Source organism: Hylobates moloch, unplaced genomic scaffold (assembly GCF_009828535.3).
Source record: "Hylobates moloch isolate HMO894 unplaced genomic scaffold, HMol_V3 SCAFFOLD_12, whole genome shotgun sequence".
Taxonomy (NCBI): domain Eukaryota; kingdom Metazoa; phylum Chordata; class Mammalia; order Primates; family Hylobatidae; genus Hylobates; species Hylobates moloch.
In genome coordinates this window covers 51,862,978-51,890,068 of record NW_026652287.1, presented here as the reverse complement: position 1 = coordinate 51,890,068, position 27,091 = coordinate 51,862,978, and the positions used below count along the sequence as shown (strand labels likewise).

Here is a 27,091-nt window from a genome sequence, read left to right as displayed (position 1 = left end):
GCACACACACCCACAGACACACGGACACCCCCACACACGTGCACATATCCACACATGAATGTACATACCCACGCATGCACACCCACACACGCACACACACGCATACTCACACCCACAAATGCACACACACCTGCACACATCCACACACAAACGTACACACCCACAAATACACACAGGCACACAAATGTACACACCCACGCATGCACACCCACACCCACATGCACACACACCCACACATGTACACACCCACGCATGCACACCCACACCCACATGCACACCCACACCCACACACACCCATGCATGTACACACCCACATGCACACATGCACATATATTCACACACCAAAATGTACACACCGTGTGCACACACCCACACACGCACACATATCCACACACAAATGTCCACACATCCACATGCATGCACACCCATGCAGGTGCACACCACATACACCTGCACCCACCCACTTGTGCACACCCACAAGCCACACACACCCCCACATGGGCAGGGAAAACCCAAGGCTGCCTCCTGTTCCCTGCTCTCCCTCACTGTGTGCCCTGGGCAGGTCCCCTGGCTCTCTAAGCCCCTAAGTCTGCAGCCCAGCAGGTCTGGCCCGCCTCTGGGGGTGGGGACTGAGTGAAGGCCATCTTGCTGGTAACCCAGGCTCCCAGCATGGCGCAGTCAGTATCCCTGCCCTGCTGCAGGACAAACCTGCCTGGGTTATGCCATCTGAGACCTGCAAGGGGCAGTCACTTCCTCCACCTGATGGAGGGACGAAAGGCCGGGGTATCTCACTGTTATGACCCAGACCTTTCAGAGGCAGGTCGGGCCAGGCCAGGCCCTGGATTCAGACCACACTCTTGTCCTAGCATGGCCCAGCCATGCTGTGTGCCTGCAGACAACTTGCCTGACCTGTCTGAGCTGGTCACTGAATGAGGCCCAGCCTGACCGGTCCAGGGCCTATAACTGCTGTCTCCCCCATGTCCTTGGTGGTGCCTTCTGGGCAGTTTGGGGTAGGGCTTGAGTCCAGGTGGGACAGGGTGGGGTAGGGCGGGGGATGGCGGTGAGCTCGCCTGCGTGGGTGATGGAGGTGCCAGCACTGTTACTTAGGGATGACTGACTTGGGCATTCCTGGAGTTGGAAAGGACAAAGGGATCAAAGGGAGATTCTCATTTGGGTGAGTCTGTGCAGAAACTCAGAGTCCCCCCTCAACCCCAGGAGGCTAGAAGTCCTTGAAGTGGGGGCAGGAAGCCGTCTTTCTTGTGGGGGGGGGGGTGCTGGGCATGGACAGCCTGACCCAAGAGCCCTAGAGGGGCCGTCCCCGCACCTGGCCCAGACACTCTGTGCCTCCAAGAACCACCCAGCTCCAAGGCGAGGCCCCACCTTGAGAGCCTCCCCCAGGACCTGCTCTGTTTCCACCAAAGGAAGGACTTGGGCACTCTTCCACCCAGGGGCCGTGGGTGGTCCCCTCCGTGAGGTCAGAGCAACTTGGGAACATGGGTCTCTACCCGCAGGCTCACCTGCCTGTCCCGCCCAGCTCAGGCGGCTGTTCTTTGCAGAGCACACAATGTTTGGAGGACATTTAGCCTGGGGCTGGCAGCTGGGGTCAAGTGGGAGGACTCATTGTGCCCCCAACACAAGTCCCTGTTTCCCTGGATATAGCCCAATGCAGCTGTTTCCCACCCAGCCCGCACCACTGGAGCAAGCAGGTGGTCTGGGCAGTCAGGAAGGTTTGTGGGTACGGGGTCAAAGCCCAGCCTTTGTCTGCCTGAGCTGGCCCTGGGCAGAAGGTCCAATGGTCTGAGCTGCAGCCCCCAGCCCTGGGCCCCAGGCGCTGTGCCCAACGGGCTGCCGCCTCTCGGGCTGGCCTCATCTTTCCTTCTCTGATAAGCTCATGTCACCCCCGGCCCCCCGCCTGCGCCCTGGCCCTGAGAACGCTGTACACTTCTTGCCTCCTAGGAAGCCTGGCTTCAGGTGGGAGGGGCCAGAGAGGCCAAGAGGGGGTGCTCGGCAGTTAAACATGGGGTGGCCCACCTTGGGTGGAGTCTGGGGCCAGCCACCTGCTCATGCCTCAGTTTCTCCATCCCTACGGGGAGTGACAGTCTCAGTTTGATTCCAAGGGGTAGCCCCGTGGAGAGCTGGGCCTGGGCAGTGTTCGCTGGGGTCCTGACCCCTGGCCCATGCAGCAGGTAACCCGACTGTTCTGCAGCCCCCGGGCTGTCCTCCACAAGACCCCCAGCCAGGCCCCAAGGGACCCTACCCTGGGCTTACCGAGGCGATGTCGATCCCCATCGATGGCTGGCCAGGGTTCTCTGAGGGGGACTGGGGGAGAGAGGACGGTACCGTGACCGCAAGCGGGGGCGGCTGTGGCCCACGAGTCAGGCTGGCGCTGGGCAACAGGGGGCCGCCGGGGGGCAGGCGGACGGGTGCCTGTGGGGGTGGCGGGGGTGGTGGCTGCTGGGATGCGGGCGGAGGCGGCGGCGGGGGCTGGGGCTGCGGCGGTGGCTGCTGGGAGCCCGCCTGGGTGAAGAAGGCGTAGGGCAGCTGCTGCTCCAGAGACAGGGCGTCCATGGCTACGGCCTGCAGGAGAGGAGAGTGTCAGGCGGGGCGGGCCCTGGTTGTCAGCGCCTGGTCCCCTCAGGCCCCCACAGCCTGGCATGCTCAGCAGGCGAGGTGGAAGGGCCCTGTGATCACAGGCAGCCCCTCGGCTGGGTGCTCCTCACAATGAGGGAACCCAGGCTGGAGAGGGTGGGCCTCACCCAGGGCCCCAGGGGGTCAGCTGGAGCTGGGCAGGACCTGACCTCAGCTTGTTGTGCCTGTACCCGCACTACACGCCACACAGCTCAGGCCAGTCCACCAGCTGCAGGGCAAGCCCAGGATGGCCATCCCTGGTGGCTCAGTGAGCAGCCAGCTCCCAGCTCCTGTGGGTGCCGCGGGGAAACCTCAAGTGATCCACCTGCCTCGGCTTCCCAAACCCCCCTGCCCGAAGCCTTGCCCACTCTGGGGATGCTGGAGAGGCTGGGGTTCCTGGAGATAACCAGCATGGCCCCTCACCAAGGGCTGGTTCAGGCCTTCGCAGAGCTGGAAAGAGGAAAATCAATACAAGGGAAGTGTGTGATGTTCGCTGTCTGTGTGGAAATTCACAGCCAGGGGCTACCAGGCTGACAGTCCTTGGGAAAGGTGGGGTCTCTGCCCTCTAAGAAAGGCTGAGCATGCCCAGGAGCTATGGAACAAAAACCACTTAGCAGGATGCCCGGCCTCTGAGGACCAATGGGTCATTTGTGAAGAGAAAGGAGTTTCCAGATAGAGGGAAGGGGCAGGTGTCAGATTAAGACAGCCTAGCTCACAAAGTGGCTGAAGACACAGCTGCCAGGAGCCAGCGCTCACAGCTCTGTCTGGATCTTGATCTGAATAAGACAACTTTGTAAGCAGACAGGAGACATGGGGGCCGAGGGGCAGGGAGAAATGGAGTCCAGTACCAGAAATGCATTGCCAGGTACCAAGGAACTATCATTAACTTTGTTGTAGGTGGACAATGCCACTGTGGTTACATTACAAACAAACAAGTGACAGGCGCGGTGGCTCACACTTGCAATCCCAGCACTTCGGAAAGCTGAGACGGCGTGATCACTTGAGGTTGGGAGTTTGAGACCAGCCTGGTCAACATGGAGAAACTCCGTCTCTACTAAAAATACAAAAAGTAGCTGGGCGTGGTAGGCACCTGCCTGTAATCCCAGCTACTTGGGAGGCTGGCACGAGAACTGCTTGAACCTGGGAGGCAGAGGCTGCAGGAGAGCCAAGTGCATGCCACTGCACTCCAGCCTGGGCAACAGAGTGAGACTCTGTCTCAAAAAAATAAAATTAAATTAAAATAAAAAAAATTTTTTTAAAAGTCCAAGTTCTCTGTTAGGGTTTTTTTGTTTTGTTTTTAAAAAGACAAAATGGATAAATTTCTAGAAATGCGCAAATGACCAAAACTGACTCAAGAAAAAACAGAAAACCTGAATAGCCTTATAAGAAGGAGATGAGATTGGAAACTTCCCAACAGATTTGAGCTAAGACACAGGTGGCTGCACTGGTGAATTTTACCAAACTCTTTTTTTTTTTTTTTCTTTTTTTAAGACATGGGGTCTCACTATGTTCCCCAGGCTGGACTCAAACTCCTGGGCTCAAGCAATCCCCACTTCAGCCTCCCAAGTACCTGGGACTACAGGAATTTACCATTACACCTGCCTAATTTTACCAAACATTTAAAGAGGAATTAAAAATACTTCCAAAAAATAGAAGAGAAGTGAACATTCCTAACTCATTCTATGAAGCTGCATTGATTAGGTAAGAGGGAAGATTCAAATTACTAAAATCAGAAAATGAAAATGGGAACTTTGCTACCAACTTTACGTAAATAAAAAGGATTATAAGGCTGGGTGCGGTGGCTCGTGCCTGTAGTCCCAGCACTTTGGGAGACTGAGGTGGGCAGATTGCCTGAGGCCAGGAGTTCAAGACCAGCCTGGCCAACATGGCAAAACCCCATCTCTATTATTTTTTTTTTTTAATTAGCCAGGCGTGGTGGCGGGCACCTGTATCCCAGCTACTCAGGTGGCTGAGGCACAAGAATTGCTTGAAATTGGGAGGCGGAGGTTGCAATGAACCAAGATCATGCCACTACACTCCACCCTGGGTGACAGAGCGAGACTGTCTCAAAAATTTTTTAAAAAAAGGGATTACGGTCAGGCGCGGTGGCCCACGTCTGTAATCCTAGCACTTTTGGAGGCCAAAGGAGGCAGATCACTTGAAGTCAGGAGTTCGAGACAAGCCTGGCCAGCATAGTGAAACCCCATCTCTACTAAAAATACAAAAAAAAAACAAAAAAAATTAGCCAGGCATAGTGACCCATGCCTGTAGTCCCAGCTACTTGGAAGGCTGAGGCAGGTGAATGGCTTGAACCCAGGAAGCAAGGTTGCCATGAGCCGAGATCGCGCCACTGCACTCCAGCCTGGGCTACAGAGCAAGACTTCGTCTTAAAAAAAAAAAGGGGGGGGGATTACAAAACAGTATTATGAAAAATTTTCTGCCATCAAGTTGGATAGCAAAGACGAAATGGACAAATTCCTAGACACATAAAAACTACCCAAAAAAGTAGATAAGCAAATACAGCAAATTGAAAAATCAAAAGCTAACCTCTTGAGTTTGTTCTTTTTTCTTTGAAACAGAGTCTCACTCTGTCTCCCAGGGTAGAGTGCAGTGGTGTGATCATGGCTCACTGCAGCCTCCACCTCCTGGGCTCAAGTGATCCTCTCATCTTAGCCTCCCTAGTAGCTGGGACCACAGGCGCACATCACCACGCCCAGCTAATTTTTGTGTTTTTTGTAGAGATGGGGTTTCACCATGTTGGCCAGGCTGGTCTCAAACTCCTGACCTCAAGTGATCCGCCCACCTCAGCCTCCCAAAGTGCTGGGATTACAGGCATGAGCTACGGCACCTGGCTTGAAAATTTGATAATAAAAACTAAAAATGTTGGGAGCATTCTCAAGGTTTTGTGGCCTCCTGGAAGGAGCAGGAGGCCTTCCAAGAGGTAGAGCCAGGCCTCCACCTTTCGCTTTCCCCCTCCCACTTGCCCCCCACCTTGCCCTCGCACCTGAGTGATGGGTGACAGCGGGGACAGGGTGGGCGATGCCTGCTGACGCCTTGCCTCTGTGCTCAAGGACAGGGGGCTGACGCCAGCTGGCCGGTGCTGTGGAGAGGAGCCAGGTGTGCTCATTCCTGGAAAGGAAGTAGGAGGGAGGGAGAGTGGGTGTGAGACTGATCACTGAGAAAGGGCTGCTTACACACCCACAGTCACACTGCATGGGAATAGCTCAACTGCTCAGACAGAAGCCCATGGACATGTCCCAACTGCCAAACCTGGGCACCCCCCGAAGGCCCTGATCCCTGACCTGAGGATCCCACAGTCCTGCACAGTCTGTTCTCCTTCCTTCCAGGAAGGGGGTGTCTCACAACCAGCCAACCAGCACGTCCCCATCTCTGGAGCATAATATTGGCCCCCAGATGGGCATGTGACCAGGCTGGCCCAATGAGAGCCTTCCCAGGGACTTTGGATGGGATTCCAGGAAGGGCTGTCTGAGGCCGTATGTGGGACATCCTGTGGCAAGGCGAGGAGCCAGCTGAAGGGCTGTGGGGGAGAGGCAGCATCTGAGCCTGCTTCCCACTTTCAGGAGACAATAAATGGGTTTTTTTGGCTGAAAATGGCTTGGGTTGTGGTTAGCTTCAAGCCAGCAGGCCCTGCCCAATGCTGTGGTTTTGCCCACCACCTCGTGGATCTTGCCCTCCTTCAGTGAATGTGCCCATTCCTGTAGCTGCTTCTCTTGGCCCCCAGACCCGAGCACCTGCTGTCCCCCATCCACTTCCTCCTGCCCAGACCTGGTGCATTCCCCGGGCTGCAGTGCCACCCATCAGACTGCCTGAACTAAAGAATGTCACTCCTCAACATCCTTCCCCCTCTCTGCCCTGGGGTCTGACACATCATTCCTGCTAGAGGTCCTGCCAGGGGCCACCTCATCACCCCTTCCCTCACCCCAGCCCCGAAGGCCCTTGCCCTGAGCAACCAAATCCTTGGATTCTGCTGCAGTGATGAAGCTGGGTGAGGTCAAGTTCAATGTGGTAGTAGCTGGGGCTGGCTGGGTTATTTTGGGCACCATTCCAGGCAGGCAACAGGCCCCTTGATGGCAGGAGGAGCCCTGCAGGCCTGGCCTGACCCCCATCCACTCTGGAGACTCGGTTCCCTGGTTGGTGAGATGGCGACGATAACAGCCGCTCTCTCCGGTTCAAAGTGAGGCCCTGGTGAGGTCAGGAGCAGGCTCTAAAGAGCATCTGGCCTGCAGTCAAGGTGGGGGTGAAGCCGCTTGACTCACCCCAGGAGATCCGGGCACCAGATTAACCTTGTTCCGGCAGATGAGACGGCAGGTGTGTGGGCCCGTGGGAACACACCCAACAAGCGCCGAGGGGAGATGACAGACAGCCTTGTCCGTGCCCAGGGCAGCTGCTCACCAGGGCGAGCTCGGTCACGCCTGCACTTCCCCTCGGATGCCCTGGCAGCTCTGCTTGGCTGCACACTGTGGGAGGAAGCCTGGTGCTGTCAACTGCTCCCCAGGCAGCAAGCGCCCTTTGCAGACCCTGGCATCCAGGGAGGCATCAACAGAGGCCTGGGCGGGAGGATGTGGGGGAAGCCTGCTCAGAGCACACTCAGAGTCACGACCCTGGGCCACTCCCTCATCTTCTCCTGAGTGTCTGCCACTTCGTGCATCCAGCAGGCCAAGAGATGCTCGATGCCAGGTCAGAAGCAGAGGTCGGGCTTGGTACAAAGTAGGGGCAAATGTCAGGAGCACGTGAGGGTATGGATGTGGGACAGGGGCGGGTGGGGCCTGAGGCAAACCAGAGTACTGTGGCCCATCTCGAGGTGCAAGACATCGGCCATGGCCACTGGGCTGTCTGATTCTTCAAGAGAAGCCAGAAATCTGGTGTTCTACTGGCATTCCCCTGGTTTTTCAACGTTGCTTCTAAGTACAGTCACGCATCACTTAACAATGGGGGTGACTTCTGAGAAACGCGTTGTCCGGCGATTTCATGGCTGTGCATGAGGATCACAGGGCAACTTACACAAACCTGGATGGCAGAGCCTCTGCACACCTCCGCCAGATGGTAGGGCTCTTGTTCCCAGGCTACAAACCTGTACAGGGTGACTGTCCTGAATACCGTCAGCCAAGCGCAGTGGCTCACGCCTGTAATCCCAGCACTTTGGGAGGCCGAGACAGGCGGATCACCTGACGGCAGGAGTTTGAGATTGGCCTGGCCAATGTGGTGAAACCCTGTATCTACTAAAAATACAAAAATTAGCCAGGTGTGGTGGTGGGCACCTGTACTCCCAGCTACTTGGGAGGTTGAGGCAGGAGAATCGCTTGGACCCGGGAGGTGAAGGTTGCAGTGAACCAAGATCATACCACTGCACTCCAGCCTGGGTGACAGAGTGAGACTTTGTCTCAAAAAAACAAACAAAAACAAACAAACAAAAAAACAGTAGGCAACTGTAGCACAAGGACTTGTGTGTCTAAGCCTACAAAAGGAGCAGTAAGACACGGCATTATACTCTGATGGGGCCATGCAGGAATATGTGGTTTGCTGTCGTCAGAAATGTCAAGATGTGGCGTGTGGCTGTATCACAGATGCACAACTGTGGGCCCACACGAAACATACCATGGGCTGGATTTGGCCCTTGGGCTGCCAGTCTCTAACGTCTGCCCTGAACACAAGGGGGTTTTTAATCTTCCACCGGCTGCAAAGTGAGCTCTCGGCCACCCCTAGAGAGGCCAGTTGGCCCAGGAGGGCGGACGGGCGCCTTGCTGTTGAATTCCTTTTGGCAACCTGGCCCACCTTCGGGAACGGGCACAGAGCCAGCTGGAGGGGAAGTCTGGAGCGGGCAGGGAGAGCTGCCAGGGGAGGGCGGGCCAGGTGTCAGGGCCCGCCCGGCCTCAAAGCTGGGCCAGGAAGGAGGAGCCAGGACCTGCCCTCCTCCTGCACTCTGGGAAGCAGCCAGGGATACGGGAAATGTAGATGGAGCCAAGCGGAGTACTGTCTCCCAGCTGCAAAGGCCTCTGTCTTCCTTCTGAGGGAGCTCACGTTCTGACTGGCGGGTGGGCTTGCGGGGAGGGAGGGGGCCACCTTTGTGTGTGCCAGGGGCCGAAAGCTTGGCTTGATTTAAAAGGCGTCCAGAAAGCAAAGCCCCCGCCAGGCGAGCTGCTTGGGCGGCAGGTTCACAAACAACCCAACACATGTCAGGCATTACCGGGCCGCTCCGGCCAGCGCCGGCTCCAGCTTCCACATATGTTGTGTGTTTCCTTGTGCTTGTTTAGACTAGGCGCCGGCTGGAGGTGCGCAGCTCCCGGGCGGGCACTGGGGACTTGCCAAGGACCCTCCAGCGGGAAGGGGGCTATGTGCTCTGGTGGCCATGAAGAGATGTGAGGGGAAAAGCAGGGGCTGGGAGATGGCGGCTTCTATGCAGGGCAGGGGTACCTGCAGCCCCAGCGCTGGCCTTCGGCTTTCTGGTTCTGCGCAGGTGCCTGTGGATGCCGCCTGCCTGGCCCTGTCTATCTGGAGACACTGAATGAAGAGGGCTCCTCCGAATCCGCTGTGTTTTCTGGGCCTTCTCTGGTGCCCTCTGTCCGGTGGCAGAGCCCTGCGGGCCCAGGGCCCAGGTGTGGGAGTCAGAACGCAGCCTCGATGCACTCGGGCTGGGGCCCTGTCCCCTCTTCACTGTTCTGGTCCCCATGCCCTCCTCCAAAAAACCCAGGAGCATTCACGCCACCCTCCACGCCCCTTGCCTACCCCTGGCCCTGCTGGCACCAAAGCCAGGAGCGCCTCCAGGCTCTTCCCTTTCCTTCACTCCCTGCATCAACCCGGCTCCCAGGCTGGCCAATTTCACCCTGGAGTCTCCCAGCAGAGCCCCCCGATTGGGGTGCTGTCCTGCTCCAGTGGCCGCCCCTCCCAACAGCTCCTTCTTCCAGGGCAGCCAGGGGGACTCCGCCAGTTACAAACGTAAGCATGTGACTGTCTCGTAGAAAGCCCTGCCTGGTGCTGCCTTCCCAGCCTGGGGCAGAGGCAGGATGGGCTGGTGGACTGGGCCGGGGCCGGTTCATTCTCCAGCTCTGGGGCAGGACAGAGCACAGTGAGGTGGCGTCTGTCACCCCCACCCCCAATGCATCCCCCAGGGCCCCTCCAGCCTGTCCTACCCCCCAGGCCTAGTTGGGGCCACGCCATTTCTCCTCCTTGGAAGCCAGGTGCCTGCCACCCCGGGATGCAGGTCACACACTGCACAGCCAATGGGGACGCAGGCAACAGCTAAGGACGGAGCAGCAACGTGGGCCAGGGCAGGGATGCAGGAAAGCAACGTGGCAGGAGAGGCCAGGGCCGGGACGGCCTTGCCAAGCGGACTAGCTCTGAGCAGGGCAGGGCAGGGGAGGGAGGCCTGCAGCCTCCTGGAGAGGAAGGACTACATGTGCAGAGGCCCTGAGATGGGACTGGGGCTAAGGTCAGAGGGTGGAGGGTGGGCCAGGGTGGACATCCCAGACCCTGGAGGCTTCAGGCTTTCACTGAGAGGGAGCTGGGGGCCGTGCGAGGTCCCAAGTGGAGGAAGCCATGGCTGGTGGCTGTTCTCGGTGGGGAGGGGGCTGGGGGCCTGGGGAGAGGGACCAGGTCAGGCCAGGTCCTGAGGGCGGAACTGACAGGAAACGCTGACAATGGGTCAGGTCCAGGTCCGGGAAAGGACAGAGGAGTTGGAGGACGCCTCTGCAATCAGTGCAGCCACAGGAGGGGGGTCCAGGGGTAGCAGGGCGGCAGCAGCGCCAGGAGCTATTGGGATGGGCGAGGGGCCTGTGCGACGTCCCTGTGGATGTGGTTGAGGAAGAAAGGAGTGTGGAGCTGGAGACAGGGGTGGGGGGTGGTGGTGCTGGGATGTGACAAGTAGGTGGTCGCTGTCAGATGTCAGGTGGAGGAAGCAGGTCAGGCCTGGTCCTGCCCCCCAGTGAGGGGCTGGGGGCGAGGAGGGGCGGAGGGAAGGCCTGGCCCACCCCAGCTGGGTTAAAACCCCCAGGGCTTCCCTCCTGGACTCCCCAAAGCACCAACACACACCCTCAAACCCACTCTCTGGTGTCTGGGGGCACCACACGCTCCTTTCCACCAGGCCTGCACCCAGGCCCCACCCCTGCCTGGGATGCCTGTGCCCGCTGGGTCAGCCTGTCGGCTGTCCCCCAGTCCTGTCCCCCATGCCCTGGTATTTGGGACGGGACTCTGCCAAGTCATCCTGCAGATGGCCGGGTTGTCTCCACAAGCCAGTGCTCTGTCCGAGGGCGGACTGTCCCTGCCTTACCCTGGCCGGCGCCACCGATGCCCAGGTGTGTCAGGTTGGCCGCGAGGTTGCCGGTGCTGCTGGAGCTGCTCAGTGCGGGGAAGGTGGGCTCCTCGGGGTCCAGCGGGGTCGGGAGCGGGGAGGGGAAGTGGATGTTGGTCAGGTCGGGCAGGGAGCCCCCTGTGTTATGGGTGGCGGGGATCAGGGCTGTAGTGTTTTCCTGGTCGGCAGACGGGAAGATGCTGGGAAAAGGCCAGAGGCAGGCAGGATGTGAGCTCACGGGGCGGGGCTGGCGGCGGGGACAGGGGTCTGGCGGGAGAAAATCAGCGGGTGCAAAAGGACACCCCCATCAGGTGCTGTGTGCTTGGGAAACCACTGTCGGCTGGCACCAGGCTGGGACCTTGGAAAGCAGCCTATCACCCGGTGAGGACGGTGGGGGCCCGGGGGCAGCAACCTCCCTGAACCCAGGAGAGGTTGAGAGGGCATCATCCCTGGGAACGAGGTGCCTGAGGGGTGGGCATGTGGGGGCTCTGTCACTGGCCTCTGGTCACACGGTGTCCCTCTTGCAGGGACTTGCAACCTCAAGAGAGTGGACAGAATGCCCCGGGGTGGACGGAGCAGCGCAGCAGCTGCGGTGTGCGGGGTTGGCCCCGTGGAGACTTACTTGATTCCGGGGACCTCACAGGACTTGGGCCTGGACCCCGTCTGAAAGAGAAGACAGGAGAGCCTGAGCCCTGCGGCACACCCTGTGGGGCCCTCCTCCTGGGCACTGGGCCTCCTTGAAACGGCTGATCTTCCCACAAAGCCCAGAGATGCACCATGAGAACCAAGCTTGTTGGGGCCACAGAGCCCCACAGATGGAGGACGGGGCACCCCCCAGGGTGGAGGGGCGGGCCCCAGACATGCCCAGGGCGAAGCCAAGAGTTGCACAGAGAGGGTCTCCCTATGGGTCCCCTCCCCCTGCTCCTGCCCTCAGTGGGCAGTCTCTTTTCAGAGGAGTCTGGGGAGAACGTGGTATGTGGATCTTTTTAAATTTTTATTCTATTTCCTAGAGACAGGATCTCACTTTGTCACGCAGGCTAGAGTGCAGTGGTGTGATCACAGCTCACCGCAGCCTCAACCTCCTGAGCTCAAGTGATCTTCCCGCCTCAGCCTCCCGAGTGGCTGGGACCATAGGCACGCGTCACTGCACTACGCCTGGCTGCTTTTTAAATTTTGTGTAAAGCGCCTCTTGACACTCCCAAGCCTGTACCACAGCAGTCAGCAGCCAGCACAGCAGAGGGGCCTCTGCTAAGCTGGCCGCTCTAAGCCCTGGTACCCGAGGCTAAGTGTCCCTAGAGCTGTCCCCAACCATCCATGCCGTTCCAGATCATGGTGGTAGGGGTTCGGGGGGCAGGAGTTGCCTCTGTCCAGTGCCCACCGGGCAAGTTTGTGAGCAGCCACCAGTCTCCAGGGAGTGAATCAAGCCCAAGGCCCAAAGGAGGGAAGAACTGAGTCAGGGGAGACCCAGGAGGCTTGGACCTGATGCCCTAAATTCAGTTCAGAGGTCACTGCCCCTGTCTTGGGGCTGACCAGCTTTGCAGCAGAGACCTAGACATGTGACTTCCCCGGGGACCCTCAGGGCCTGCTACTTCCTGAGAGTCCTGAGACATCCCTCTGCTATGTGGGCAGCCACACTCATCCTCCACTGACTAGGGCTTGGGTAGCCCTCAGCATGACACTGGTTTTTCTGCTTGGCTGAGGAGCACTCTCAGGACACTTTCGGGATGTGGACATGGTGTAAGGAAAGGGCCCACAATAGGCTCTTCTTGGACAGTGGCCCACAGAGCCTTTGAAGTTCAGGGTCTTGGGAAGGGCTCCTCTGCTTTTTTTTTTTTTTTTTTTTTTTTTAGGGACGGAGTCTCAATCTGTCTCCCAGGCTGGAGTGCAGTGGCAGGATCTCAGCTCACTGCAAGCTCCGCCTCCCGGGTTCACCCCATTCTCCTGCCCCAGTCTCCCGCGTAGCTGGGACTACAGGCACCCGCCACCAAGCCCGGCTAATTTTTCTATTTTTAGTAGAGACGGGGTTTCACCGTGTTAGCCAGGATGGTCTTGATCTCCTGACCTTGTGATCCGCCCACCTCGGCCCCCAAAGTGCTGGGATTACAGGCGTGAGCCACCATGCCCGGCCTCCTCCGCCTTTAAAAAAAAATGTTTAATTTTAATTTTAATTTTTAATTTTTATTTTTTTTTGAGACAGAGTCTGGCTCTGTCGCCCAGGCTGGAGTGCAGTGGCATAATCTCGGCTCACTGCAAGCTTCGCCTCCCAGGTTCACGCCTCTCTCCTGCCTCAGCCTCCGGAGTAGCTGGGACTACAGGCACCTGCCACCATGCCCAGCTAATTTTTTTTGTATTTTTAGTAGAGACGGGGTTTCACCGTGTTAGCCAGGATGGTCTCGATCTCCTGACCTCATGATCTGCCCACCTCAGCCTCCCAAAGTGCTGGGATTACAGGCATGAGCCACCACGCCCAGCCTAATTTTTGTTTTTTAATTTTTTTTAAGAGATGAGGCTCACCGTGTTGCCCAGGCTGGCCTCAAACTCCTGGGCTCCAGCGATCCTGCTGCCTCGGCCTCCCAAAGTGTTGGGATTACAGGTGTGAGCCATGGCACCCGGACTGAAGTATGGACTTTCACAGCAACGGGAAAGAAAATCATAATCCAGCAGAAAGACCTGCCGGGTACCTCCGAGGGCTTCTGAGGCAGGGTGGGGTCTGGCTCTGGCTGTGAGGACACAGTAGGGTAGCAGGGCAGCCTCCGAGTCCCCACCACTCACAGACAGAGTCTGGTGAGTTGGCCCTGGGGAGGTGGTGTCCAGGAAAACCTTCCTGGAGGACCAATGTTTCCTCCCCTGTGAGTTGGGGGCACTAACACCAGCCAAGACATGGGATCACTGCAGGCCCTGGGGAACTACAGGCTCCAGGTAGGGCCCCCTGAGACTCCTGTTCAAGGACAAAGGCAGGACCGTCCTCTGCTCTTGGCAGGCATGACCAGACAGAACCCCAGCCATGGATGAGGCCTCCCAGTGTGACATGTTTCCGCCCCTGGGGCCCTGGGGCAAACACTTCTGGCTGAGTTCTTTCAGGATCATCAGATGAAAAAGGCGAACGCACTGGCAGAGGGTGGGGCTGGCCTCAAAATGCACACACCGTGAGGGGGCAATGCCCAACCCGCAGCCACTGGGGTGCCCGAGGGGTGGCGTGCGACCGGCGGGCGTTAAGCCTCTGCGGGGAATGCCGGCTGAACGGGTTTCTACTTGGCCAGAGCCTCCTTCATTCTGAGAGTAAACATTCGCTTCATTACCGGATTTCTGCAAAGCACGCCGGCGATCACGTTCTCAAGAATACTTTGAAAAGCATTCCACCAACATTATGGAGACATTAATGGATTTCTGAGCAGTATTAAAAATTCACCCACCACCCCACTCCACTATCAGGGGTGTGTCTCCCTCTGCAAGGTGACTGTCGCCATCTTCCTTTTCTTGAGTAACGGCAGAACATCCAGCTGTGTGGGTGGACCGTGGCCTGCTGCTGGACATTTGTTTTCTAGTTTTGTTTGTTGTTGTTAGAATTTTTTTTTTTTTTAGAGACAGGGTCTTGCTGTTGCCCAGGCTGGACTTGAACTCCTGGGCTCCTGGGCTCAAGTGATCCTCCTGCCCCCCAAGTAGCAGGCACACACACATATATCACACTAGCTAACTGTTTTAAAATGTTTTGCAGAGACCAGGTCTCAGTATGTTGCCCAGGCTGGTCTCAAACTCTTGGGCTCAAGCAATCCTCCCACCTTAGCCTCCCAAAGTGTTGGGATTACAGGCATAAGCCACAGTGTCTGTCCAGCCTAGAGTTCTTTTTTTTTTTTTTTTTTGAGATGGAGTTTTCGCTCTTGGAGCCCAGGCTGGAGTGTAGTGGCGCAGTCTCAGCTCACTGCAACCTCCGCCTCCCGGGTTCAAGCGATTCTCCTGTCCCATCCTCCCAAGTAGCTGGGATTACGGGCAAATGCCACCACACCTGGCTAATTTTTTGTATTTAGTAGAGACGGGATTTCACCATGTTCTCCAGGCTGGTGTCAAACTCCTGACCTCAAGTGATCCACCCGCCTCGGCCTCCCAAAGTGCTGGGATTACAGGCGTAAGCCACTGCACCTGGCCTAGGGTTCTTTTTTTAAAGTTTTTTTCCCTGCAAGAGTGGAAATCTCAGTGACTCCTTGTGCCAAACTGAAACACAGAGACTGAGCCCAGGAGTTTGAGACTAACTTGGGCAACACAGTGAGACCCCCCTCTTTCACAAAAATTAAAAAATAGGCCAGGCGAGGTGGCTCATGCCTGTAATCTCAGCACTTTGGGAGGCTGAGGCAGAGGACTGCTTGAGCCCAGGAGTTCGAGACCAGCCTGGGCAACAAAGTGAGCTCCTGTCTCTATAAATGATTTAAAAATTGGCTGGGCACGGTAGCTCACGTCTGTAATCCTAGCTACTCAGGAGGCTGAGACAGAAGAATCCCTTGAACCTGGGGGGCGGAGGTTGCAGTGAGCCCAGATGGTGCCACTGCACTCCAGCCTGGGCGAAAGAGTGAAACTCCATCTCAGAAAAAGAAAAAAAAAAGCCAGGTTTGGTGGCACGCTCCTATAGTCCCAGCATCACAGCAGGCTGAGGCAGGAGGATCGCCTGAGCCCAGGAGGTTGAGGCTGCAGTGAACCGTGTTCCCGCCATTGCACTCCAGCATGGGCAACAGAGCAAGATCCTGCCTCAAAAAAACAAAAAATACAAAAATTTGTCAGGCATGGTGGCATGCACCTGTAGTCCCAGCTACTCTGGAAGCTGAGGCAGAGGACTGTTTGAGTCCAGGACTCCAAGGCTGCAGTGAGCTAGGGTGGCACCACTGCACTCTTGCCTAGGCATAAGAGAGACCCTATTTCTAAAAAAAGAAAAAGAGCCTGTCATCCCAGCACTTTGGGAGGCCGAGGAGGGCAGATCACTTGAGGTCAGGAGTTTGAGACCAGCCTGGCCAACATGGTGAAACCCTGTTTCTACCAAAAATACAAAAATTAGCCAGGCATGGTGGCACATGCCTGTGACCCCAACTACTCGGGAGGCTAAGGCAGGAGAATCACTTCGCTTGAACTCGGGAGGTGGAGGTTGCAGTGAGCCAAGATCACGCCACTGCACTCCAGCCTGGGCAACAGAGCAAGACTCTTTCTCAAAAAAAAAGAAATAAATAAAAATAAAAATAATTAAAACAAATACAATAAAATTTAAAAATAAAAATAAAAGAAAAGAAAGAAAAAGAAATACACAGATGGATATAAAGGGCTGACAGCGCCACTCACACTCACCAGGACAGAAGACGCACAACCCTTGTGAGACGCTCCTCAGTCGGGTCTGCCTGCTGGTATCTGTGCAGCTGCATCTCTGCATGTTTTATGCCTTTTCCAATATTCTTATCCTACTCTGTCCACATGACAATAGTATCAGGAGTGTCTCTCATGAGTTTAAAATTTCTTCAAAATCCTATCTCCTCGAGGGACTGAGGATTATTTCCTCAACAAATCCCTTACTCCTGAAATGTGCAGGCTATTTCTAGTTTATTGCAAAAGCTCTGGAAAATACCTTTAAAAAACACATCCCTCCTTATTCGCTCCTCAACTCTCAATGATTGAATTCCTGAAGAAGAAATTATTGGAGCAAATACTTTCTTTTTCCCCCACCAGAAGGGGTCTTGCTCTGTTGTCCAGGGTGGAGTGCAATGGTATAGTCATAGCTCACTGCAGCCTTGACCTCCTGGGCTCAAGCGATACTCCCGCCTCAGCCTCCTGAGTAGCTCAGAGTACAGGTGCACATCACCATGCCTGGCTCATTTTTTGTAGAGGCAGGGTCTCACTTTGTTGACCAGGCTGCTCCCAAACTTCTGAGCTCAAGTAATCCTCCCACCTCAGCCTCCCAAAGTGCTGGGATGACAGGCGTGAGCCATGCACAGCCTGGAGCAAACCCTTTTGAAAGGATTTTGGCACAGGCTGGTGCCTCGCTTTCCCATAGGGGAGGAGTAATTTGCATTGCTGTCCCTTTTGCTGCAACTTGACCAGCAACGGGCTTTAATTCTTTTTTTTTTTTTTTGAGATGGAGTCTTGCTCTGTTGCCCAGGCGGGAGTGCAATGGCACAATCTCGGCTCAGTGCAACCTCTGCCTCCAGGTTTCAAGCGATTCTCCTACCTCAGTCTCCCAAGTAGCTGAGATTACAGGCGTGCACTACCATACCCAGCTAATTTTTTGTATTTTTAGTAGAGACAGGGTTTCACCATGTTGGCCAGGCTGGTCTTGAACTCCTGACCTCTGGCAATCCGCCTGCCTCGGCCTCCCAAAGTACTGAGATTACAGGTGTGAGCCACCGTGCCCGGCCTGGGTTGTAATTCTTTGTGCAGTTCCGGCCTGTTGGATAAGGCCTGCTGTTAGTGATCTTAGTGATCAACAGACCTAACAGATTCTCTGAATTTGAAGACGGAAAAATCAGAGTGAGGTTCCCTGTCTCGGGAAGGTGAAGCCACCCCAACCTGCCATTTTGTCACCTTTGCCCAGGTGATGCTCGAGAAGAGAAAGAAGAAAAAAAGTTTTTGAAAGCTCATAGGCTCTTACCTTCTTGGTGTCCCATGCTTGCTTGGAAAGGTTTTTGTCTGCCTCTGATGTGGTCTCTTCCATTCCTGGGACTGTTAACAGTAAGACTGGGGAGGTGGGAGGGGGAGAAGGAGAATCAGAGAAGAAATTTCTTTGCAGCCGCATGGTGGCACCAGGAGGACATGTCCCTGACACACGGAGTCACGGCCATGGTAAGACTGCAACTGTCCTAACGGGAACTTCTGTGGACTGTACTAAAACCACAAAAAAGGGCTTCATGACAAACAACAACAACTTCATTTATTTATTTGTTTGTTTATTTATTTATTTATTTTGAGACGGAGTCTCGCTCTGTCACCCAGGCTGGAGTGCAGTGGCACAATCTCAGCTCACTGCAAGCTCCACCTCCCGGGTTCACGCCATTCTCCTGCCTCAGCCTCCCGAGTAGCTGGGACTACAGGTGCCCGCGACGACGCCCGGCTAATTTTTTTTTTTTTTTTGATATTTTCAGTAGAGACGGGGTTTCACTGTGTTAGCCAGGATGGTCTCGATCTCCTGACCTCGTGATCCACCCGCCTTGGCCTCCCAAAGTGCTGGGATTACAGGCGTGAGCCACCGTGCCCGGCCCATCAGCTTTAAATGAGTCAGAGAATCTGTGACTTAAGGAAAAATAGGCCGGGCGTGGTGGCTCACGCCTGTAATCCCAGCACTTTGGGAGGCTAGGTGGGCAGATCCCCGAGGTTAGGAGTTTGAGACCAGCCTGGCCAACGTGGCGAAACCCCGTCTCTACTAAAAATACAAAAATTAGCCGGGCACAGTGGTCGGGACTCGTAATCCCAGCTATTCAGGAGGCTGAGGCAGGAGAATTGCTTGAACCAGGGAGGCAGAGGTTGCAGTGAGCTGAGATGACGCCACTGCACTCCAGCCTGGGTGACAGAGTGAAACTCTGTTTCAAAAAAAAAAAAAGAAGAAAAGAAAGACAGAGAGAGAGAGAGAGAAAGAAAGAAAGAAAGAAAGAAAGAAAGAAAGAAAAAAAGAAAGAAAGAAAGAAAGAAGAAAGAAAGAAACAAACAAACAAACAAGGCTGGGCACAGTGGCTCACACCTGTAATTATAGCACTTTGGGAGGCCAAGGCAGGCAGATTACTTGAGCTCAGGAGTTTGAGACCACCCTGGGCAACATGGCAAAACCTCACCTCCACAAAAAATAAGCAAGTTGGCCGGGTGTGGTGGTGCTCACCTGTAGTCCCAGCTACGCGAGAGGCTGAGGTGGAGGGCTCGCTTGAGCCTGAGAGGTAGAGGCTGCAGTGAGTTGTGATCATGCCATGGCGCTCCAGCCTGTGTGACAGAGCAAGACCCTGTCTCTAAAATAAAATAATATAAAACAGCAGCTCTGGAGCCTAAGGATGTGTGAATTCTGCTTCCCACAGAAGAGGCTGAACCAGCGTGGGCCTCAGAGGCGTCAGGCTACAGAGAACAGCCAAGAATCTCTCCCAAGAGCAGCTGCCTAGCTTGTGTGTATATTTTTCTTTCTTTCTTTCTTTTCTTTTTTTTTGACAGTCTTGCTCTCCCACCCAGGCTGGAGTGCAGTGGCACCTTGGTTCACTGCAACCTGCGCCTACTGGGTTCAAGAGATTCTCCTGCCTCAGCCTCAGATTACAGGCATGTGCCACCATGCCCAGCTAATTTTTATATTTTTAGTAGAGACAGGGTTTCTCCATGTTGGCCAGGCTGGTCTCAAACTCCTGACCTCAAGCAATCTGCCCACCTCAGCCTCCCTCCCAAAGTGTTGGGATTCCAGGCGTGAGCCACCGCGCCTGGCCCTAGCTTGCATGTTCTGTTCTGCATCCACCACTTGATCTTGCTTCCTGCTCTGGGCTGCTGGCACCCAGTGGCTGAACCTTTATTGAGCCCCCGGCACCAAGCACAGGGGTTCAGACCCTGTCACTCAATGCTGATGGAGGTGGGACCGGTGCACTCGTGGCAGCAGCGGCCCCATGAGTCAGCCACAATGTCAGCCAGCCCCAGAGCAAGAAGTGGAGAGGGAGAGTCTGAGTGACGGGATGGATGGGCATCAGTCGAGGCTCTGGAACCAGCTGGGCCCAAAGGTGCCTTTCCTTGGATCTTTCAGTCAAGGTAAGAGTAAACATTTCCTCATTTTCTTTTTTCTTTTGAGACAGGGTTTCCCTTTGTCACCCAGGCTGGAGTGCAGTGGCGTGATCTTGGCTCACTGCAACTTCCACCTCCCAGGCTCAAACAATTCCCCCTCCTGCCTCAGCCTCCCGAGTAGCTAGAACCACAGGCGTGTGCAAACACACACAGTTAATTTTTTTGTATTTTTGGTAGAGATGGAGTCTCACTATGTTGCCCAGGCTGGTCTCAAACTCCTGGCCTCGTGATCCGCCCACCTCGGCCTCCCAAAATGCTGGGATTGCAGGCGTGAGCCACCACACCCAGCCCATTTCCCCATTTTCTTTATGCCTGTTGCACATTTCATTTTTTTTACTTGTAACTGGGAGACCCATGATGAGCACAGCCAGATAGGCCAACCCTTCCTTGTTGAAAGCCAGGCTGCGAGGAGGCAGCCAGGCCAACCCCAGCCCTGTCACCACCTCAGGCCCTCCTAGGAGAGCGGGGATAGATGATGTGTCCCCACCAAGCCCCCACTCCAAGGCCACCAGGGGTCCCACGTCACAGTTCCTTTCCCGGGTTACAGTGTCCCAGGGGATGGTGACATCCTGGTGCCCACCCCTCAGACGTCCTGTGTTTGTGGGGACCTAGTAGGACAGGCAGCAGCCTCAGAACAGCCTGCTCATTAGGAATAGCAGGGGAGCCCCAGGCACTGTGCCGTCCTCAGCACCCCTGGGTGTTCCAGAAGCCTCATTTTCATTATGGAGACATTCTATTCTCCCTCCCGTCTCTGCTGCACGCTGAGCCGGAACCCTGGAGTGAGGTTCTGGCCAACAGTCCTCCTCCTCCTCCTCTTCTTCCTCCTATCAGCAGAATCTCCCTTGCGTGTTAACCACCCACTCAGTGAACAGCAGCAATACAAGCATAGGTATGTGAGCCCTAAGCACGTGCAACTCTCTGGCTTCAGCGCCTTGGGCTACACCAGGTTCCCTGGGGCTGGCCTCACAGCCTCCAAGCTCCCTTCTCTGATGGCACCACCCCAGTTTTTAAGACAGCAGATGCCCTCCTTGAAGGTTCCCAGAGTGCCGCCTCCACACCCGGCTTCAAATTGGAGCCAAGGACCTGGGTACAGATCTGCCCCCGCCGCAGGGGTGTGCATGGCTCAGCTGGAGGCGACACTCTGGCCAAGAGTTGGGAAGAGATGGCCTCTTTCCCACTCGCTATAGCTAGGACAGGCCCAGGGGCTGCAGACGAGGAGAGTTCTCAGCAGCAGAGCCAGGAAAGTCCAGTGGGAAGCAGTGGAAGGAGCTGAAACCTGTGGCTTGAGGTCGACCCCTGGCCTGCTCTGTCGTGAGCTGACAAATGCTCCTTTGCATGGGCTTGCTGCCGCTACATTTGAAACAAGCATCTGTGCAGCACCCAGACTTGATGGCCACGCCCTCAATCCAGGAATGGGAGCCAACGTGTGCCTGCAGGGTTGTTTTCTCTGCCTAGAAAACTCCTATGCACTCTTCAAAACCCAACTTAAGTAGCACCACCTCTGAAAGTTTCCGATCCCCTCCCCCGATCCCTCAGCATGGTCTGAATCTTCCTTTGAAGGGCCATCTGCCCACAAGCTTGTGACCTCCTGGAGAACAGGGGTTACCTGCTGGACTTGCCTCACTTCAGCAGAGACACCCGAGTCCCCTGTCCATACCTCTTTTCTGGTGCACGTCCTGGGACCCACTGGTAAAGGATTCTGGCTGCGTGGGCGTCATTGTGCTCTGGTGCAGGGCGGAGTCAGAATTGGTCCTGGTGGGGAGGGAGGAAGAGACAATGAGCCTGAGCCCAAGGCAGACAACGCGACAGTCCTGATCCCAGCTGGGACATGCTGGATGGACAGGGTGGCAGCTGTAGATCATTTTTGTGACCTGCTGTACCTGAGCAAAGTCTCAGGACCTCATTCTAAAAAGAGCCACCAGAGTGACTGTGGTGTTCATCTGCAAAGCCCGTGAAAAACAAAAAGCAGCCAGGCGAGGTGGCGCACGCCTGTGGTCCCAGCGACGCAGGAGGCTGAGGTGAGAGGGTCACTTGAGCCCAGGAATTCAGGACCAACCTCGGCAATAGAGCAAGGCTTCTTGGCTTTGGGGAAAGGACGGTGCCCTCCTGCTGAAACCTCCCAAAGAAGGAGCCCCACAGGTGCCCAGCCTTGGGGTATGAGCCTCCAGCCTGTCACCAGGTCCCCTCTTAGTGACAAACACAATCAGGTGACTGTGCCCTCTGGGATGCTCAGTGTCACACAAACCCAGTGTGACAGGTGGAAGGGGCTAGAAGGCCCCGGAAGGAATGAAGCCACTTAGAGGCCCCCGTGGTTGGGAAGCCAACCTGAGGCAGGAGGTCTTGCTTCAACCAGCCCAGGAGAGGCTCTTCCCTCTGCCTCCAGGGACCCCATTTCCCTCTGGGAACTGATGGGGAGAAGGCACAAGACCACCCAATCTGCTCCTGGCTGCAGGTGCCTCAAGAGTGGGTCCCCAGAAAACCTCCTTGGCTGCCAGGCAAAATATGGGTACAGCCACCACCAGCTGTGTGTCTCTGAGCAAGTGTTCTGACCTCTCTGTGCTCAACTTCCTCATGTCTAAAATGGACTACAATGGAGATGAACACACTGCCCATTCCATAAAGCTCCATTCATTTTATGTAAGTTAATGAATGTGATGATAGGAACAGGGCCCGACCTATGATATGGGCTTGGTGAGAATTTAGTATTGTAGTATACATATATATTTTGAACAGCTTGCTTACTTTTCTTCTGTTTACTAACGTGTATGTGTGTGGTGTGCGCGCATATGTATGTATGTATATGGTTTTTCTTTTTTTTTTTTTTTGAGACAGGGTCTCACTCTGCCCCGCAAGCTGGAGTACAGTGGCACGATCATGGCTCACTGCATCCTCAACCTCCCGAGCTCTAGTGATCCACCCGCCTCGGCCTCCCAAAGTGCTGGGATTATAGGTGTGAGCCACTGTGCCTGTTACATATATTTATATTGTAGTAAAATATATATAACAGCCAGGCATAGTGGCTCATGTCCTGTAATCCCAGCACTTTGGGAGGCCGAGATGGGTAGATCACTTAGGCCCAGGAGTTTGAGACCAGCCTGGGTAACGTGGCAAGATCTTGTCTCTCCAAAAAAAAAAAAAAAAAAATTAGCTGGAAGCAGAGGTGGGACGATTGAGTCTGGGAAGTCGAGGCTGCAGTGAGCTGTGATCACACCATTGCACTCCAGCCTCAGTAACAGAGTGTGACCATGTCTCAAAAAAAATTATATATATACACACACGTTTGTATACATATGTATGTAAATATGTGTGTATACATGTATAGTTTTAACTGTTTTTAAGTGTATAGTTCTGTGACATTAAGTACATTCACATTGTTGTGCAACTATAATCTATATTATTGTATGTTTTTATATTAACTACATTATTGTTATTTTAGGCCCCTGAGACAGGGTCTCACTCTGTGGCCCAGGCTGGACTGTAGTGGCATGATCATAGCTCACTGCAGCCTTGACCTCCTGGGCTCAAGCAATTCTCCCACCTCAGCCTCCCGAGTAGCTGGGAGTACAGGCGCGCACTACTACATCTGGCTAATTCTCTCATTTTTTGTAAAGATGGGATCTTTCTATGTTGTTCAGGCTGGTCTTCAACTCCTGGGCTCAAGTGATCGCCTGCGTTGGTCTCCAAAAGTGCTGGGATTACAGGCGTGAGCCACCGTGCCTGGCCTGTATTTTTCCTAATCTTCCATCCTAAATGTATTAATATAATTTTATCACCACATTTTTAATGGCTGTTGAGTAACATGGGTGCGTGCTCTGAATACAGCATTAAATAGGAAAGAGCAAGCTACAGTGCTGAATATGCGGTTTCGTCCCACTTTCTTTTTCTTGCGATGGAGTCTCACTCTGTCACTCAGGCTGGAGTGCAGTGGCTCGATCTCAGCTCACTGCAACCTCCGCCTCCCGTGTTCAATTATCCCACCTCAGCCTCCTGAGTAGCTGGGATTATAGGCAAGTGCCACCATGCTGGTGAATTTTTGTATTTTTAGTAGAGACGGGGTTTCACCATGTTGGCCAGGCTGGTCTTGAACTCCTGACCTCAAGTGATCCGCCTGCCTCGGCCTCCCGAAGTGCTGGGATTACAGGCCTGAGCTACCACTCCTGGTCCCACTTTTTTTTTTGTCATAAACGGAGGGAAGGGAAATGTTAGAAGACCCCCCAAAGCTGGAACTCCTGTTTCAGGGTGAAGGCTAATTTCTAGAAACTTCTGGATGCATCTTAGTTCGGTCATTTTTTAAGCGACTGTGTCCTGCTTTTCCACATGTAACCATGTTGAGAGTCTGGTTTTGTTTCCAACAAGAAGGAGGCGGGGGGGGCTCCAGCCACTGACCTTCTCCAGCTGGTGTCCGCAGGTGGTGAGAGGTACACGGTGCCATAGGGGCAGCTGTCGGCGTGAGCGTGAGTTAAGGGGGCAGTGCCACTGGCTGAGACCCCGCCTCCAACAACACACTCTCAGCCCAGGGCAGGAAGCCCCGGCTGGCTGGCTGGGGTCGGCCTGGGGCCTGCAAACAGCTGGGACCAGTAGGGCGGGGGGCGTTTCCTGCCAGCCTTTCCTGCCTGGCTACAAGCAGCCCCCGTTCCAGGGGCTCTCCAGGGGTACGGCCCTGTCCACCTAGCACTCAGCACTCTGCTCCGTGAGCGCACGTGCGGGCTGCACCTCTTCCAAGGGAGGGGGTTCTGGGCTGTGAAAGTAGGGCCTGTGGGGGCGCTGGGGAGTCTGAGTTCAGCTGACCTTGGTCTGGACTCTCCATCCTGGGCTGACGGGGTGGCTCCTGGGGCCCAAGGGCTCGGTCTGGGGCCCAGCTGGTCGAGCTCCCCCAGCCCACGGAAATGAGAACCGGAGAACAAGCTTCTCTGTTCTGGAGAGCCGGGGGATCCCGGGAGCAACCTGAGGCCGCTCAGACTCTGGTGTTGTGGGGCCCGGCTGGCTGAGTACCAAGGGGCGGCTGAGTTGGAGGGGAGTGGGGGACTCTGGCTGATCTCTGCTTGACCGAGTCGGAGAGGCGAATTTTACTCCTGTCTTACAGAGATGGAGCCTCCCTTGGATGCGTCTGGATCTCACACAGACCCCCTTAGCCCCACTGCCTTGGCTGGGCTGCCCTCCGTGCAGCGCATAGGAGAGGCCTCATCAGCTCACAGCCCTGACTGTGTGGGCTCCCTGCTCACCGCCTTCCTGGCCCCACTGCCCTGCCAGGTGTCTAAGCCCTCTGTGGTCAGGTATCACCTTCCTCACCTCCTGCCTTGGAAGCTGTTCTCTGTGCCCCTTGAGCCCCCAAGTCTGGCCAAAGGCTCTAGGGCTTGTGGCACAGCCTCCTCCAGGAAGTCCCCCAAGCTGCCCTGAGATCAAGCCTCCCAGATGGTGCTGCCCTGATTCTTCCCAGAGCTGGAAGCAGGCAGCCGTGTCAGAACCTGCTGGGTAAACTTGGGGTCCTGCCGGCACTGACAGGGCCTGGCCCCCACCCTCATCCTCTGGGGAAAAGGATATCTGCCGTCCGTGTTTGTCCACTGACAGGGGCCGGCGGTGTGGGGAGCCGAGCCGGCCACGCTCCCGGTACACCCTGTCCACCAGCCCATGGTGTCGGGTGGTCCGGCTGGTGTCCAGGCCCGAGGATTGGAAGGGGGTCTGGGGGAGGAGGAGATGGAAACAGAGAGAGAAACCCAAACAATGGTTACCAGCTGTGGCCCCAGCGCTGGCCCCAGAGTCTGATCGCAGGGCCCCCCACTCCGGAGCACCCTCGGCCATCGCTCCACAGCCTGGGATGGGCTTCTTCCTTCAGCCCCAGCTCCCCGGCTCTCCAAGCACTCGGGGGCAGGGAGGGGGTGTGAGCTGGGGTCCCGGGAGCCAGGGTGGCAGGGGCGTGCAGTGCAGCTGGCATGCACAGGCCAGGCAGAGCGGCACAAGCTCGGGGCCAGCGCCCGCCGGGTGCCAGGGGTGTAGCCGGCCTGGGCAGCCCTCCTCCCCAGCCTCACCAGGTGCAGACAGGCCTCCGCCCTCTCTCTCCGGGCCTGGACGGCCTCCTACCCCCACCTACGTCATCCCTGGAGGGGCCTGCCAAGAGACCGCCCAGGGGCTTCCAGCCCAGGACTGTTTTGGGGCCCACCTGGCCAAGCGCGAGTTCCTGGGAGGCTTCCTTGTGGAGCCCAGGGCTGCTCTTGATTGAGACGCGGCCCCCACACACCCTCCCCCGCAGCCTCCTCCAGGCACTCCAGGCACCACCGGAGCCAAGTACAGGCGCCTTCCGGAGCCATGGCCCACTGCTTGGCTGGACGGGGCTTCCTCCCAGCACCTGGGGCTGGCACCAGGCCGGCCCTCCCCAGGCCCTGCTACATGCCTGGCCTCATGCCCCCGGGGCTGCCAGGAGCCCGCCCTGACCCTGTGTTGCCCACTTGCTATCTGACCGGGGTGAGATCAGCAGGCTCTGCCAGCTTTGGATGCAGCCAGTCCCCCGGTCTGGCCATCTGGACCCTGAGCCCTTGTGCCTTCTCTGGGCAGCCGGGCAAAATGAGACTCTGATACTAAAGTGAGTCTCTTCTCCAGAAGCCTGTCCATGGCTAGGATCGCTGCTTTGTCCCAGCCTCGGCCAGAGTTCAAGGCTGACTACTGTCCCCAGCCCTGGGGACCCCCAAGTCTTTCTTCGATCCAGCATGAACTCTGCTGGTTTGGGTCTTTCTGTGGCTCTTGCCCCCAAAAGGCTGTGGGCATGGGAGACGTGGGCCTGTGACGATTAGGGTGGGAATTGTGCTGTCCAGCGCACAGGCTCCTCAGGGCAGGGGCCATTCATCTCCTTCCAGAGATGCCTTGAAGCCCAGAGGGAAACTGAGGCAGCCAAAGCCGAGTCAGAGGCAGAATGAAGCGGGGGCTGGCCACACCCGGGCTCGCCACGTCCTGCCTGCTGGCCTGGTTTGGGAGATGCGTAAACGTGTGTGTGTGTGTGTGTGTGTGTGTGTGTGTGTGTAGGGACGGACCATGCAGCTTTGGGGCACATGCTTGGATTCTGCTCTGCTGGACCCCAGATGGGGATGCGCGGCTGTGGCATCTGCCCCAGATGGACCCCAAGAGTCCCCAGGGCCTCTCGACGCGACCATACGCACTTCCCGAGATGGGGGTGCGGAGTGGATCCATTTCCATTTGGCGGACGGGACACCTCCACCTCCCTGGGAGCCGCAGGGGCGGCCGCTTGGGGAGCTCAGGGATCCCCAGCGCCCGCACACGGGTCGGGGTCTTGCAGGCTGGCGCCGGGGACGCCGCGGCCTCAGCCTGGGGGCTCATTTACCAGAGAGACAGGAGCCGCTGCCAGGGCCTCCCCCAGAAATCCGCTGGGCTGAAAATGCAAAG

General features: G+C 56.2%; 1 protein-coding gene across 4 annotated transcripts in view; it reads right to left on the bottom strand.

The window, feature by feature from the left end:
* Nucleotides 1–27,091, bottom strand: part of CRTC1 (CREB regulated transcription coactivator 1) — a 95,683-nt gene that overhangs the window by 8,469 nt on the left and 60,123 nt on the right. For 2 of the 4 annotated variants that reach the window (XM_032170176.2, XM_032170178.2), the window contains exons 3-11: nt 27,030–27,077; nt 25,241–25,378; nt 24,086–24,147; nt 21,357–21,451; nt 17,553–17,638; nt 11,556–11,596; nt 10,913–11,133; nt 5,633–5,757; nt 2,269–2,577 (exon numbers count right to left, since the gene is read on the bottom strand). In XM_032170176.2, coding sequence (XP_032026067.1) covers nt 2,269–2,577; nt 5,633–5,757; nt 10,913–11,133; nt 11,556–11,596; nt 17,553–17,638; nt 21,357–21,451; nt 24,086–24,147; nt 25,241–25,378; nt 27,030–27,077 — 1,125 coding nt within the window. The remainder of the gene's footprint in view (nt 1–2,268; nt 2,578–5,632; nt 5,758–10,912; nt 11,134–11,555; nt 11,597–17,552; nt 17,639–21,356; nt 21,452–24,085; nt 24,148–25,240; nt 25,379–27,029; nt 27,078–27,091) is intronic. The other 2 variants (XM_032170177.2, XM_032170179.2) reach the window with 1 other exon arrangement.